Source organism: Schistocerca americana, chromosome 7 (assembly GCF_021461395.2).
Source record: "Schistocerca americana isolate TAMUIC-IGC-003095 chromosome 7, iqSchAmer2.1, whole genome shotgun sequence".
Taxonomy (NCBI): domain Eukaryota; kingdom Metazoa; phylum Arthropoda; class Insecta; order Orthoptera; family Acrididae; genus Schistocerca; species Schistocerca americana.
In genome coordinates this window covers 390186192-390199567 of record NC_060125.1, presented here as the reverse complement: position 1 = coordinate 390199567, position 13376 = coordinate 390186192, and the positions used below count along the sequence as shown (strand labels likewise).

Sequence of the window (13376 nt, the reverse complement as noted above, 5' to 3'; positions counted from 1 at the left end):
TAGCTGAAGTATTTTTCCTGTTACCCGTAGTTTCTTCGCAGCTACATTCTTTTTACCTATGTTTTTCTTCTCAAGCTCATCTTCAACTGCACTGCCTACTGAGACATACCTTATTGCTGTATCTATAGTTTTAGAGAACTTCAAGCGTATCTCGTCATTTCTTAGTCCTTCTGTACCCTACTTCTTTGCGTATCGATTCTTCCTGATTGATCTCTCAAACTTCAGCCTACTCTTCATTGCTGCTACATTGTGATCTGAGTCCTTATCTGCTCTACGTCTTACAATTCAATGTCTGATTTCGGAAACTCTGCCTGATCGCTATATAACCTAACTGAAAGCTTCCCGAACATGCTGGCCTTTTCCAAGTATACCTGCTTCTCCTGTGATTCTTGAACGGAGTATTCGCTATTACTTGCCGATATTTAAGGCAGAACTCTTCTTTCTCTTCTCTTCTTCCTAACACCAACCCTATTCTCCAGTAGCCCTGTCTTCTACTCTTCCCCTCCAATCACATTCATAGTTTTCCTTTAGGCACTCGTCATATACTTTCTCCATCTTTTCATCTTCAGCTCGTGACGTCAGCATGAATACCTCAACTATTGTTGTCGGTGTAGATTTGCCTCTCGATTCTGATTAGAACAACCCTATCACTGATATATTCAGAGTAACACACTCTCTGTCCCACCTTCCTACTCATAACGAATCCTATTCCCGTTATACCATTCTCTGCTGCTGTTGATATTACCCTATACTCATCTGACCAGAAATCCCTGTCTTCTTTCCATTTCGCTTCACTAACTCCGCTCTCTCCCCCTATATCTAGATTGATCCTTGCATTTTCTAGCTTCCCTACCACGTTCAAAATTGTAGCATTTCACGCCCCGACTCGTAGAACCTTACACTTTCGTTGATTATTCAATTTTTTACTCATAGTCAGCTCTTCCTTGGTAGTCCCATCCCGAAGATCCGAATGATGGGCCATTTCGGAATGTTTTGCTAATGGGGAGATCATGGTGACACATTTTCAATTAAAGGCCACATGCTCTGTGGGTACACATTATGCATCTTTAATGCAGTGGTTTCCATTGCCTTCTGCATCCTCAAATCGTTGGTCATTGCTGATTCTTCCGCTTTTAGTGGCAGTTTCGCACTCCAAGCGAAATAGTGCCCTGAACCTCTGTTCGTTCCTCCGCCCTGTTTGACAAGACTGTTAGCAGAATGAGAGTGACTTCTTTTGTCGGGAGTCTTCTGGCGCCGAAGCTGACGATTTTTAACCAAAATCTGAGAGGTGGAGGGGGGGGGGGGGGGGGGGAGGTGCGAACCCGGGACCTAGGACGTTTTTTTTTATTAATGAAAGACACTACCACTAGACAGTCGTTTTTCTCTGTATCTATTTGCGAATGGAACAAAAAAGTACCATCCGTCACACACCGTAAGGTGGCTTACGGAGTATGTATGTAGATGTAGATAGAAGCTGTTCGCTCTTGCGAACTTGTCTAAACGGTAATGCATGAAAGATTTCAGTTTGCTGCAGGTGACATCAAGTGTTACTTTAAGGTGCCTGGCCGATTTCATCACGTTCATATAAGACCTCTTTCGAAACTGAATAAGTTTATTAAATAGTTTAATAACGACATTCACTCATTTCCGCCTCTAGGAATTTCTCCATTATGGGAGGACTGGAAGCCAGAATATTATTTTTTAAGTTCTGCGAGAACAGCTGAGCAGATGTTAGGACTAGTAGAAGCGATTCCGGTTTACAGAATGATCGCAGTAACTGTGTGTCAACTAGCTGTTCCTCCATCCTGCCGTCCCATGTTCCTAGGCCGAAGGATGGCCGTGGTCAGAGGGTATCGCACAATGTCCTTGATTGGATCACGCACTTCAGTTAAGTTTCCCCGTTGTAACAAATGTGGAATGAATGTTGGTGAGTCAACACCAGCGAGATGTCATGATGTGATGTTGGCCAGCAACGAGAGAGAGCGCGTGTTGTTACACAGTTGTAGCGGCTCGTGCCTAATGAAGTCAACGTCAACCCAGTGTTCTGATTGTGCTATTCGCTATCTCCGAAGCCTAAGATGGAGGTCATCGCCGTATGTGGGGGTGACTTTCGGCGGAATAACAACGAAGTGGAGCACCGTAAAGGAAGGATGTGTGGATGGAGGTTACTAATTCTGTGCCAGACGTACAGTCTCCGATAATATTGGCTCACAATCCAGTGCAACAGTGTAGCAGCATGCGCTGGTTGCAACGGTTAGAGACAACGTCCGTGTCACGGGGCTAGGGACTACAGCTGGATGCCAGCTGAAGAAACACCTGCATACTTTGTGACGCCCGCCACGTTTGAGGAGCACGGTCGCATGAAGACAGTAATTTGATTTAATAATACTAGCTAGTAGGTGTTAACATAAACGTAACAGAGCATATTTCATTTAATTGCATTAACACAGATTTATGAAAAGGTTTTACAAAACCACTACCAGTCACAAAGTTTATTGAGTAAATTACCTCATCATGTGGATGACCGCACATACCAAGAATATACAAACATCCACGGTAGATTAACAGTAAATATGACTTTAACCACAGCTGAAGCCTGCATCGCAATTCTGACTTCGTTACAATATGCTAACACTTTGCCTTATTACCAGAAGGCATGGTTGTAGTTTACTGACATATTAACATAACATAGCTCTGTAGTATCCACACCTTGGGGATCAGAATACGTTTACAACCAATTAATAGATGCAACACTAACTTCTATAGTACCTAAGAAAGAGATCGAAATTTAATATCAGTAGATAAATAAGTAGTACGCGCCATGAGACAGAAAAGGTAGTACAGAAGATCGCATTGTTCCAGTTCTTCTTCGTTAGTCCTGTTAAGAGGAACTGCATATCGAGTACTATTACGAACTGACGACATTATTTATTGTAAAGGATGAACCAGACAGTAGTGGATTTTGCTTTATTATATGAGCTTTCAAACAGTAACTTCATTTTTCCATTGCGGTCAAGCCACGGCCGGCAGTGTTAGCTGCCTGTAAATTCTTTCGTCCCACAGCGTAGCAACAGGAAGTCAGCACCGAGAAAGGGCACCTTGGCCACGCACCTCCGTCACGTGCTGACGAGGTAACGCCGCCCCAGGCGTCGCTTAGCAGGTCGACGCTTTTAAAATTCCATGCTGCCCGCACGATTTTCTCGATCCCGACCAATCAGGGCGGAGGAAGCCGCGTGGTGCGTCGAATATACCCGGCCGCCCGTCGCCGGGCCCGCTCTCTTGTACTCTTGTCTTCCAGCTCTCTTGGACGCGCTCCCTGTAGCAGCCAACATCTCCCGCTTCTCCCGGTGCTGCGGCACTGTGGACTTAGGTTTGGCAGACAACAACTTTCGTTAGCTTCGGGAACTATATTTCGCCAAACTCTACGCTCTGGCTCACCCTCACATCCCTAGGCCTATGTGACCCCTTTTTAACATGCTTTCGCCAATAAATGGCCTTTGTCTAAATATTATCCTGATGCTTTAATGTCGACCAGCGCCTTCCCATACGCCCATCCTGTACGGTATTTATATATAATGGATCCATGATTCAAATGGCTCCAAGCACTATCGGACTTAACATCTGAGGTCATTAGTCCCCTCGACTTAGAACTGCTTAAACCTAACTAACCTAAGGACATTACACACATCCATGTCCGAGGCAGGATTCGAACCTGCGACCGTAGTAGCAGCGCGCTTCCGGACTGAAAAGCCTAGAACCGCTCGGAATGGATCCATCACATGCGAACAATAATGGCCCAAAAATACGAGACCCTTGGCTAGAGGGACTCAGGTGTTGGCGGATTTAAAATGTTGATGTAGCAAAATTCCTTCGGTATTTGGATGCTGTGTAAGCTGGCCCTGCTACATCCGAAAAGTCAAACGCCTCTGACAACATACAAACAGAGAGAATGAAGTAAGGGACGGTGGTGGGAGGCATTTCGCCAAATAGTACAGAGATGCGTCCACTAATGGACTATTGAATACGGTTACTGCTTGACAAACGGGTGTCGATTGGGCGGCTCGTCCATTCTAGCCAGTTAAGACACGGTATACAGCGATCGTGAAGTATGTTTCGTGGAACTCAGTTCACTCTGTCCGTATACGAGATCAGGAAGGCTGGAGAGCTCAGCAGTCTGGTTGGAGATAAAACTGATAACTAACAGAGAGCCCTGTATGAACTACATAAATTAGTAGAGCAAAATAATTTAAGCCCATCGACAAATAAAGCCGACTCCGACTCCATGGCATTCCAAGTCTCACAACCCTTAAGTGTAAATTGATATCGGGAAAGAAAAGTATTGAACAATTAACACCTTCAGATTCTTGGTCTGTGACACATCGTATCTCAGTGAAGCAGGTACTGAAGGAAGTTTCCTGTGGGCTATACTGAAGTGAAAGCTAGACTATGATCTCTAGAGCACATAATGGGCTCCAGACAGCCGAGATGGGAGTTTTGGGAATCGTCGAGGGGGTAATAAGAAGAGACAGATTAAAAAACGAGAATGTAGGAATTTATAACTTAAATGATAAGGTTACAGAATACAGAATAAAACGGAAAGACCATACAGAAAGGATGATCAGTAAAAGTATTCCAAAACAACTGGTATACTACACCCCCAGAGGGAGAAGGAACACTGGTAGACCCAGAAATAGCAACAGACCAACTGATCCAAAGGTTGAGGGGAAGAAATAAAGAAAGGATGGCAGAAGCCTTCATTGGCGCTCAACGTGTCAATAAGCAAAACACATGTTTCCAGACGATTCGTTTCGAAATGTAATTTTTTTGTTGATTCGTGGCCACCCTCAATGGTGATACATCGTCTGAAACGAACTCATGGGACTGTAAAATGATCGTCTCTATTTACAATGTACACAAATAAATTAATACGTAAGGTCAGAAACTGTCTGTGAAAGTTTATGCTACATGGGATGTGTCAGGCGGAAGCAGGCTAGAAGTAGACTGTGATAGGTTTGACCGTTGCGAAAGAAAACCTTGATTTATATCTAGGGTGTTCTAAAGTCTTTGCATCGAACATCTAGTGGTGACAGTACACATCACGGAGAACCACTTTTGGTAGAGACAAAATGTTCGTTGACGGTTCCTTGCGGCCTTAGCCGTCTTTTTATATCGGTTATGCTCCTTAGAGGCGGCAGGGCCTATGCATACTTTGGCGTGTCTATGCCTTGTGTGTTGCCTATAATCCCCTTCTATGCTCCGTATGAAAGGTAGGTCTAACAAAATTATTGTTCGCAATACGTTTCTAAGATTTCTTTCTCTGCTTGGAAACACTCATTCTCTGGTTTCCTAGTTGAAAATCGCTCTATCAGGTTATTGCGGTAATAATATGCAGCAGACCTTTTTAGTAGACGCTGCTGGTTCAGTGAAATCTCGGTGAATACTAAAGGACGAATGGACGCCAAGTGTTGCCGAGAAGTGGCGGCAAACATTTTGTCCTTACGAAAAGCTGTCCGCCTTAAGGTGATCTATTACCCTTAGTCGCTTAACGCAAAGCCTTCGAAGCACTCCGTATACGCTGAATTTTCAGTGGTTTTCAAGACAGAGCTGGTTGAAGCTGTCGGAAGAGGAAACGATGCAGGTGAAAAGAAATTAATAAATCCTTTCTTGTATTATTTTACTGAAAATATCCTGCACAGCTTAAGTTCAAAACTGCCACGAGTTATTTCAGTGTGTTTTACAAACTGTTCGGAAAAGTGGGTTTAGTGGTGGTCTTAGTAGCTATTCTTGGCGACAATAAGTCAGTGAAATGAACGGAAAACTAACTACAAACCCTATCTACGGTAGTTACAGTTCATTTTCTGAATAGTGCTACTTTCTGTTGTATATTTCAAAGAATGCATTATAAATCCCGCGGATTGTATTGAAATCGTAGTGTAGGTCCTTAGATAACTGCTGAATCCCCGATAGTAAAATTATGCTTCGAAATGTACAATGGCGAAGATAAAGCGCTAATTGAAAAGACAGCAGTGACACCACATTATAAAGATGCTACGTTGCTAACCAAAGTTGAAGTCTGGACACTAATGGCAATTTTCAGAACAGTATTTATTTACGAGGGTGATGCGCTCAAGTTAGCGATGGTTCTGTAAAGGAATATTAACAATAAAGCAATAAAAGTAATGGCCTGTTAACAAAGATGGTGACCATTATTTTGCCATATGAAATAAAATCGTCATAACTTCTGAACGGTTAGCGTTAGAACGTTCAAACTGCACAGCTGGCTGCGGGGAACTATGGAAATTAGTACGGTATTGTTTAGCGACGAAGACCACTTTCATTTACACGGGTTCGTCAATATGCAAAATTTACGCATTTGGGGGACTAAGAATCCGCATTCGTTATCGAGAAGTCTCTTCACCCTGTGTCGTGAGCAGTATCCAGGAACATAATAATCGATGCGATATTTCTTGATCGCATGGTGAATGCCGAACGGTACGTGACTTTTTGGAAGATGGTTTCATCCCCATTATCCAAAGTGGCTCTGATTTCAACAAGATGTGGTTCATGCAAGATGGATGTCGATCCCATCCAAGCAGGAGAGTGTTTGATGTCCTGGAGGAGCATTTTGGGGACCACATTCTGGCTCCGAGGTACCCAGAGGCCACTGGCATGGGCCTCGATTGGCCGCCATATTCTCCGGGTCTGAACACACGCGACTCCTTTTTGTGGGGCTGTAATAAAGACAAGTTGTACAGCAATAATCCCAAAACCACTGGTGAGCTGAAAAGACCCATTCAGGAAGTCATCGGCAGCATCGAAGTTCCGACACACCAGCGGGTCATGCAGAATTTCGCTATTCGCCTGAGCCACCTTATCACCAGTGATGGCAGGAATATCGAACATATCATAAACTAAAGACGAGTATCTGTAGTGACGTTTACGTGTTGAATAAAGTGTGGTTCACGCCGTAGTTTGTAACTAATTTACGTTTTTCTTCACATCGTTCAATAATTGTAACCCTGTACTTTCATTGTCGGCATTACCATTTCACTGTTCCAAACAGCTTTAGCATCTCAGAAATCTTGAGACTGGAATAGATGTTTACGTAAAGTGGTTCGTTCAGAATGGTCTGTACTCTCACTTCTTAGTGTTAAAACATCTTGTGTACAGATTGGTAGTATTTTCAGACAGTCAATGATTGCTGCAAGTACTGACTGGCGAATCTCTGAGTAAACGAATTTAATATACTAATGAACAGACGAAACATTGTTAGACTAAATAAACAATGATATCAGACATAATACTCATATATCTAAAGATGCTCATAAAGAATTTGTGACAAGAAGTACATATAAAGCTGCTTAAAGGCTAAACAGTAGCCGAAAATTTCATTCGCTGGTAGGTGTGTATCATCGTCAGAAGAAGTCGTTTACAAAATTTAGAGTTTCTTACTTGTCTGGAATTATTATGAAGTAGGACTGAATGAAAATATATCTTCAGTGGCAGAAGCTAAAGTAATGGTGCCATACGACGAGAATCAGTTTTGTCATTTTTTCAAATTTTCCGCCAGATAAACGAGAATCCTCATTCAAATACTGCGCTGGGAGGCATGAATGTAAGAATGAGTAATGTAAGTTTTGTCATTTGGTACCAGTCAAAATATTTTTGATCTGATAGTTGTGACTTATTTAAGCCTTACAACAAAGTCGCGTTCGCTCGCTGAAACGTTTTCAGCATAACTACACGCTGTTGACTTTTTCTTCATAGTCGATTGATTGTGAAGGGGATGAGGAAGTTAGAAACGCTTGTTTGGGCTGGAAGCTGTTACTGTTGCACCACAGCACAATTCACGACATTATTATCAAGAAAAGTGAAACAACGTATACCCACGTTACAATTATTTTGTCTGTATAAATGAAAGGCTATCTATAGAAACATAACTGAATCGGAGGAGAGATAGGATTCACTGTGAATACATCCTGGGAAAAGATTAATTAAAGCTACCCTGAGTCTAAAATACCAGTATCTCTACTGGATAAGAAAACAAAACTGCTTGGTTGTTAGAGAAGGGACGATTTCGGATATGGCTATCAACAGCTGGAGGCAAGTACCTAGGTCCATATTCATCAGAATGAGGAATTTACAGAGTTGTTATTCCTTATATTTCGAGATGTTTCCACATGGTGAAATTTTGGATACAGTTTATTCCATTGTATGGAGTCGAACTATTTGCCTGTAATGAACTTACTGCAAAATGACTGAAAACTGAGGAGCTATTGTGTCACAAAATAAATCTGAGATACTGAAGGATAGAACACATTAGGAACAACGTAACTCTTAAGGGCATATTAAAGAAGATAAATTATCTCAGGTTATGTTCATCTTGATAATAAATTGATAGTGAAACTGAATGTCTCGAAATCTCACTGTGAATAAATAAACAAACAACCTGAACACTGGCTGGAGATGGATTTAGTCAGCGTACTTCAAGACTGTATATCCTTAAATACTGAAACGCAACAAATTTATAATGATGGCGATGTTGTCCTCCAGAAGGCTCTTTCAAAGTCACACAGAAGGATAAAATACCACTTTTTGCAGGACATTTTCGTCTCTGACTTTAGTTTTATTCCAATTATCACGATTACAGTTTCTTCCTTATTTTCAAGGGGAGGCTTTCACGCCTATGTATGTATCAAATAAATTAAACTTATTAAGACTCATATAAATTTTTGTATGTAGTTTTAAAACAAACATTTCACAAATAACTAAGACATGAAATTTAAGAGTAAGCCCTAATATGTTTACAAATTTGTGTTGTGCGTAGACCGGATGACTGGCATAGTGTTACTGACTGAAATTGTCCTTCAAGGAGCTTCACATGCCTGTGATAAACGCATAAATTTGAAGGCCGTCGAGGTATGAACGTCGTACTTTAGGAACGAAGAACAAGAAGCGACAAATGGTGTAACTTGCTCCCCCAAGTAATAACATAATTACCTCCTGATTGTTATAGGATCATTCCACACCAAGTGGACCAGTTTTAGGAATCGTCTTCACCTGACCAGTTCCAATTGCAATAAAAATTTGAACACGTATTCTATGTAGTATAAAAGTAAGTTGTGCAAGTTTTCAGCTTAAGATACAAAAGTTTCAAGATTTGCAGTGGGTAGCTACAAAATGTTATACAAGCTCTACGGCAGTTCTGGACAAACTCAAGACAGCATAAAATTATACAAAATGCTCTTACTGAAATGATGGTGTATTGAACAGTAACATTTTCAGTCTTGTTTGTTTAACCTTTTCCAGAAAAACCCCAAAATAATGAAAACCTTTTCTAGTACAAGACTAGCTATTCGTGTTAATGAAACAAAAATTAAGAAAGTAGGAGCAGATAACATTTAGCAATATATCAAAGTATGTACAAATTTTGTGCAAAAGTTTTCGTGACATGTATCCATGTTAAGAACTCTTCCAATATTCACAAATGACTGTTGCCACATATTTTGTTTGGCCAAAACCTGTAGCACTCTAAAAAATGATTAAAAATTCTCAGAATTGATTTTTTTCCCAGCTTTTATATCATGTGGCACGGAAACTGTGAACGGCAGAGCCTTGAAACTCTAACAGTCTGGAAAGACAAAAAGTTGTGCTACTAGAGTTGCGCACTACCGTAGCTACGATTCGGTAGTTTTGGTACAGTACATAAATGACCAAGTGAATGGGAAGATTAACGGTAGTATTGGTAGCGGTGGTGGGGGAAGAAATGAATGCATGACAAAAACTGCGAGCTGACGACTTCCCTTGTTTCTTGTTCATTTGTTTTGCACATAATAAGAACCATACACTATTCAGTGCTAGTCAACTGTGTATTTTATATCCTTCCAGAACAGAAATTGCATTTCATAAATAATAAAAATTAGCTTAACTTCTGCGCTTAATCATAACCAAAGCAATTACTTTTGATCAAGTACAATTTACATGCACCAGTATAAAAATTTACATAAGTACTGTCGATATTTTGTACTTAACAGAACATTCTTCATCACGATCAAAGGCAAGAGTTTCCTGTTATTATTTATAAATGTGAAAGTTGGCCATGAATAACAGAAACATGTTGGAGCGACGTTTGATATATTTTTGTTTTGTGTTCTTTTTTTAATTTTACTTTTTTGTTGTAGAAATTGCGTTTTCTACTGCTATATGATAAACCTGCATTGTTCTCTTTATTTTTACTACAATATCCCTCCGTTTCGGTTTATAAATCAACAATTTTTTATTAAAACCTGAGTTAAGCACAGATAATTTCAATTTTACTACAAATACTGCTTTCTTTACGTATCAGAAGGAGGGTAACAACGTAGAACGAAAATTTTCCGTAGTTTACATGGGACTTTGTATACCCTCACTCGGTTTCTAGACGGTTAACCTGGGGGAACCTAGTGAGACATTGATTGCATACACAAACAAAGCGATCGTAATGAGGTAACGCCCAATAGGTATGCATGGCGGTTACGACCTCAACTGAGCACACCTAGTACGTACTGCTGTATACGCTTAGTTATGGTAGTCTACCTTACCGTATGGAAGTATTACAACTCTGTGTGTTACTGATCTGCATTGGGTTACTATTGCTAACTCTAAACTGTTACATTTTGACTAAACTGTCGTAGAGCTCATACAACGTTTTGCTGCTTCTACTGAAAGCCTCGCAAATCACGATCTTTTTGGTACCTTAAACTCAAATTTTTGCAAAGCTTTGTTCTTTTTAATAAGTTTTTTGCGGAATTTCATTCAGACTGGGGATGGATAGGTGGGCAACCATCGGTCATCTGCTACGGAGAGGCCCTAAAGCAAAATGTAGCTAGTGGCTACAGGACAGCATGATTCAGAATACAAGCGGATTTGTTGAGCGCAGCATACTCGGAAGGGGGTGGCTCGCTTGGCCACTCCCCGCGGCGGCCGACACTTACCGTCTTCAGCGGTGGCGGCGGCGGCGAGGGCGAGAGCTGCCAGGAGGGCGGCTGCGGTGTACCTGCGGGCGGGCATGCTGAGCGGCTGTGGCGCGCCGCCGCCTCCGCGCGCCTATATACCCGCCCCCGGGCCGGGGGCGGCGTCGGCGGCGGCACCGACGGCGCGCGCACTCCGCGCCGGGCCCGCCCCCGGCGTCGCCGTCACCGATAATCGAGTCGGATGCGACCAATTACTCCGCGACGGACGACGTCATTTGCATGAAATTGGACTTATTTTGCGCCGCCCGTTACCGTAACGTAGCGGCCGCCGTCACCTGTTGCCGCCACCCCCATGGGAGGGAGGGGGGAGGGGATGTCCGGCGATACAGCCGCGTGCCACCATGTCAAGAACGTCAGGCTGATTACGTCACCACCGTCTGTGATCCGGTGGCGAACACGTTCCACACTTAACCTGTCGGCCCAGTTAGCCATACAGGCAAGCTGCTGCACATTTCCAGCAGAATTATCTGAGGAAATTGTCAATAATGTCTTTCAGAAAATTATTAAGTCGTTCTCTGCAAATGGACTCTCATAAAATTTTGAAAAAACACAGCATATATAGTTCTCTATCGTAAATGACATAACACCATTGATAAATATCGACTTTGAATAGAAATCTGCTGCAATTGCAGAATATCCAAGATTTCTGGGTGTGTGCATAGACGAGAAACTGAATTGGAGGAAATACATTGATGAACCACATTGATGATCTGCTGAATTGTATTTAAATTCAGTTACTTATGCTACTAGGGCTACTGAAAAATTTTGGTGATAAACATATTAGTAAATAGACTGTTATGCTTATTTTCATTCACTACTTTTATAATGGTATCATATTTTTGGGTAATTCATCATTAAGTCAAGAAGTATTCATCGCACAGAACCGAGTACTCAGAATAATAGCTGGAGCCCACTCAAGATCACTTTGCAGACCTTTTTATACAAGGCGCCAGGGTTTTTCACAGTAACTTCACAATCCAAATATTCACTTACGAAATTTTTTGGTAATACTCCTTCCCAATTCAAAAATAACAGCTATGTGCATAGCTACAACCCTTGGAGAAAGGACGGTCTTCACTGTTTTGGATTAAATATATCTTCGGCACAGTATTAATGGATGCATCACATTACTTCCATGTCATCTATGTTTAAGTTTGTGTGGCATACTTGAAGTTGATGGAATATATTCTGAAAGCTACATGCACTAAATAGTACGAGTACTTTCATCTAAATGCACGCTATAAACCTCCTAAACATTCACCTGAATTGTATGGTAGAACAACCAGAGGCTCTCTCCAGAACTAAAAGAAATAAGTGACACATCAGACATTCCATTTGAATGAAGTGTTCACACAACGACTATATCTGGCAAAAAACAGATCAGACTCTTCTAGTTAGTAACGAACTATTTCTTGAGCTTGTTAACGCGTAACTGATTCTCGATAGGTGGTCTATGTCATTAAGCCGTGATAAGTTTCAACTTGCTCATTTCACTCAGTGGTAGTTGCGAACATTCTATGTACGCATACACTGATTAGCCAGAGCATTACGACCACCTACCTAACAGTCGGTATGTCCAGGTTTGGCACGGATAACAGCGGTGACGCGTCGTGGTATGGAAACAATGAGGCCGTGGTAGATCGCTGCAGTGAGCTGGCACCACATCTCCACACTCAAGTCACGATGAGCTCTGAGGCCACGTTCTATTACATCCCTGATGTGATCTTTCAGTTTCATATCAACTGGAACTCGCCACTGTGCTCCTCGAACCACTCCTTGTTGAAAAATTCCACTATCTTCGGGCAACATGATCGTCATGAAGGGGTGTACGTGGTCTGCAACCAGTGTAAGATATTCCTTGGCCGTTATGGTGCTTTCCACGACCTCCACTGGAACTATGGACGCCCAGATCATAATGGAGCCGCCGCCAGCTTGTCCCCGTCCATAGTACAGATGACGAGGAACTGTTCCCCTGGAAGACGACGGATTCGCACCATCCCATCGGATGGTGAAGAAGGTATGGGGTTTCATCAGACCATACAACGCTCTGCCACTGTGCCAATTTCCAGTGCCGATAGTCACGTGCCTATTTCAGCCGTAGTTGTCGATGTCGTGGTGTTACCATTGGCACATTGTTGGTTCGCCGGCTGCGGAGGCCCGTCGTTATGAGTGTGTTGAGACAAATTTGTGTACTTCCCGGCATTAAAGTCTGATTTTGGTTCTGCCACAGTTCGCCGCCTGTCCTTTTTTACCATTCTGCCCAGGATACGACGTCTGATATCTGCAATGAGTGGTGGACGCCCAATCCCACAACATGTGGACGTGGTTCTTCCTTGGTTTCACCACTGGTTGAACACACTCACC

The 13376-nt window shown here is 42.2% G+C and overlaps 1 protein-coding gene across 1 annotated transcript in view; it reads right to left on the bottom strand.

Annotated features, from left to right (window-relative positions):
• The window catches only part of LOC124622963, a 150738-nt gene extending 139689 nt beyond the window's left edge, over nucleotides 1-11049 (bottom strand). Inside the window, exon 1 of the mRNA XM_047148753.1 lies at nucleotides 10974-11049. Within this exon, the coding sequence (XP_047004709.1) occupies nucleotides 10974-11049 (76 nt within the window). The remainder of the gene's footprint in view (nucleotides 1-10973) is intronic.
• Nucleotides 11050-13376: the final 2327 nt, after the last annotated feature.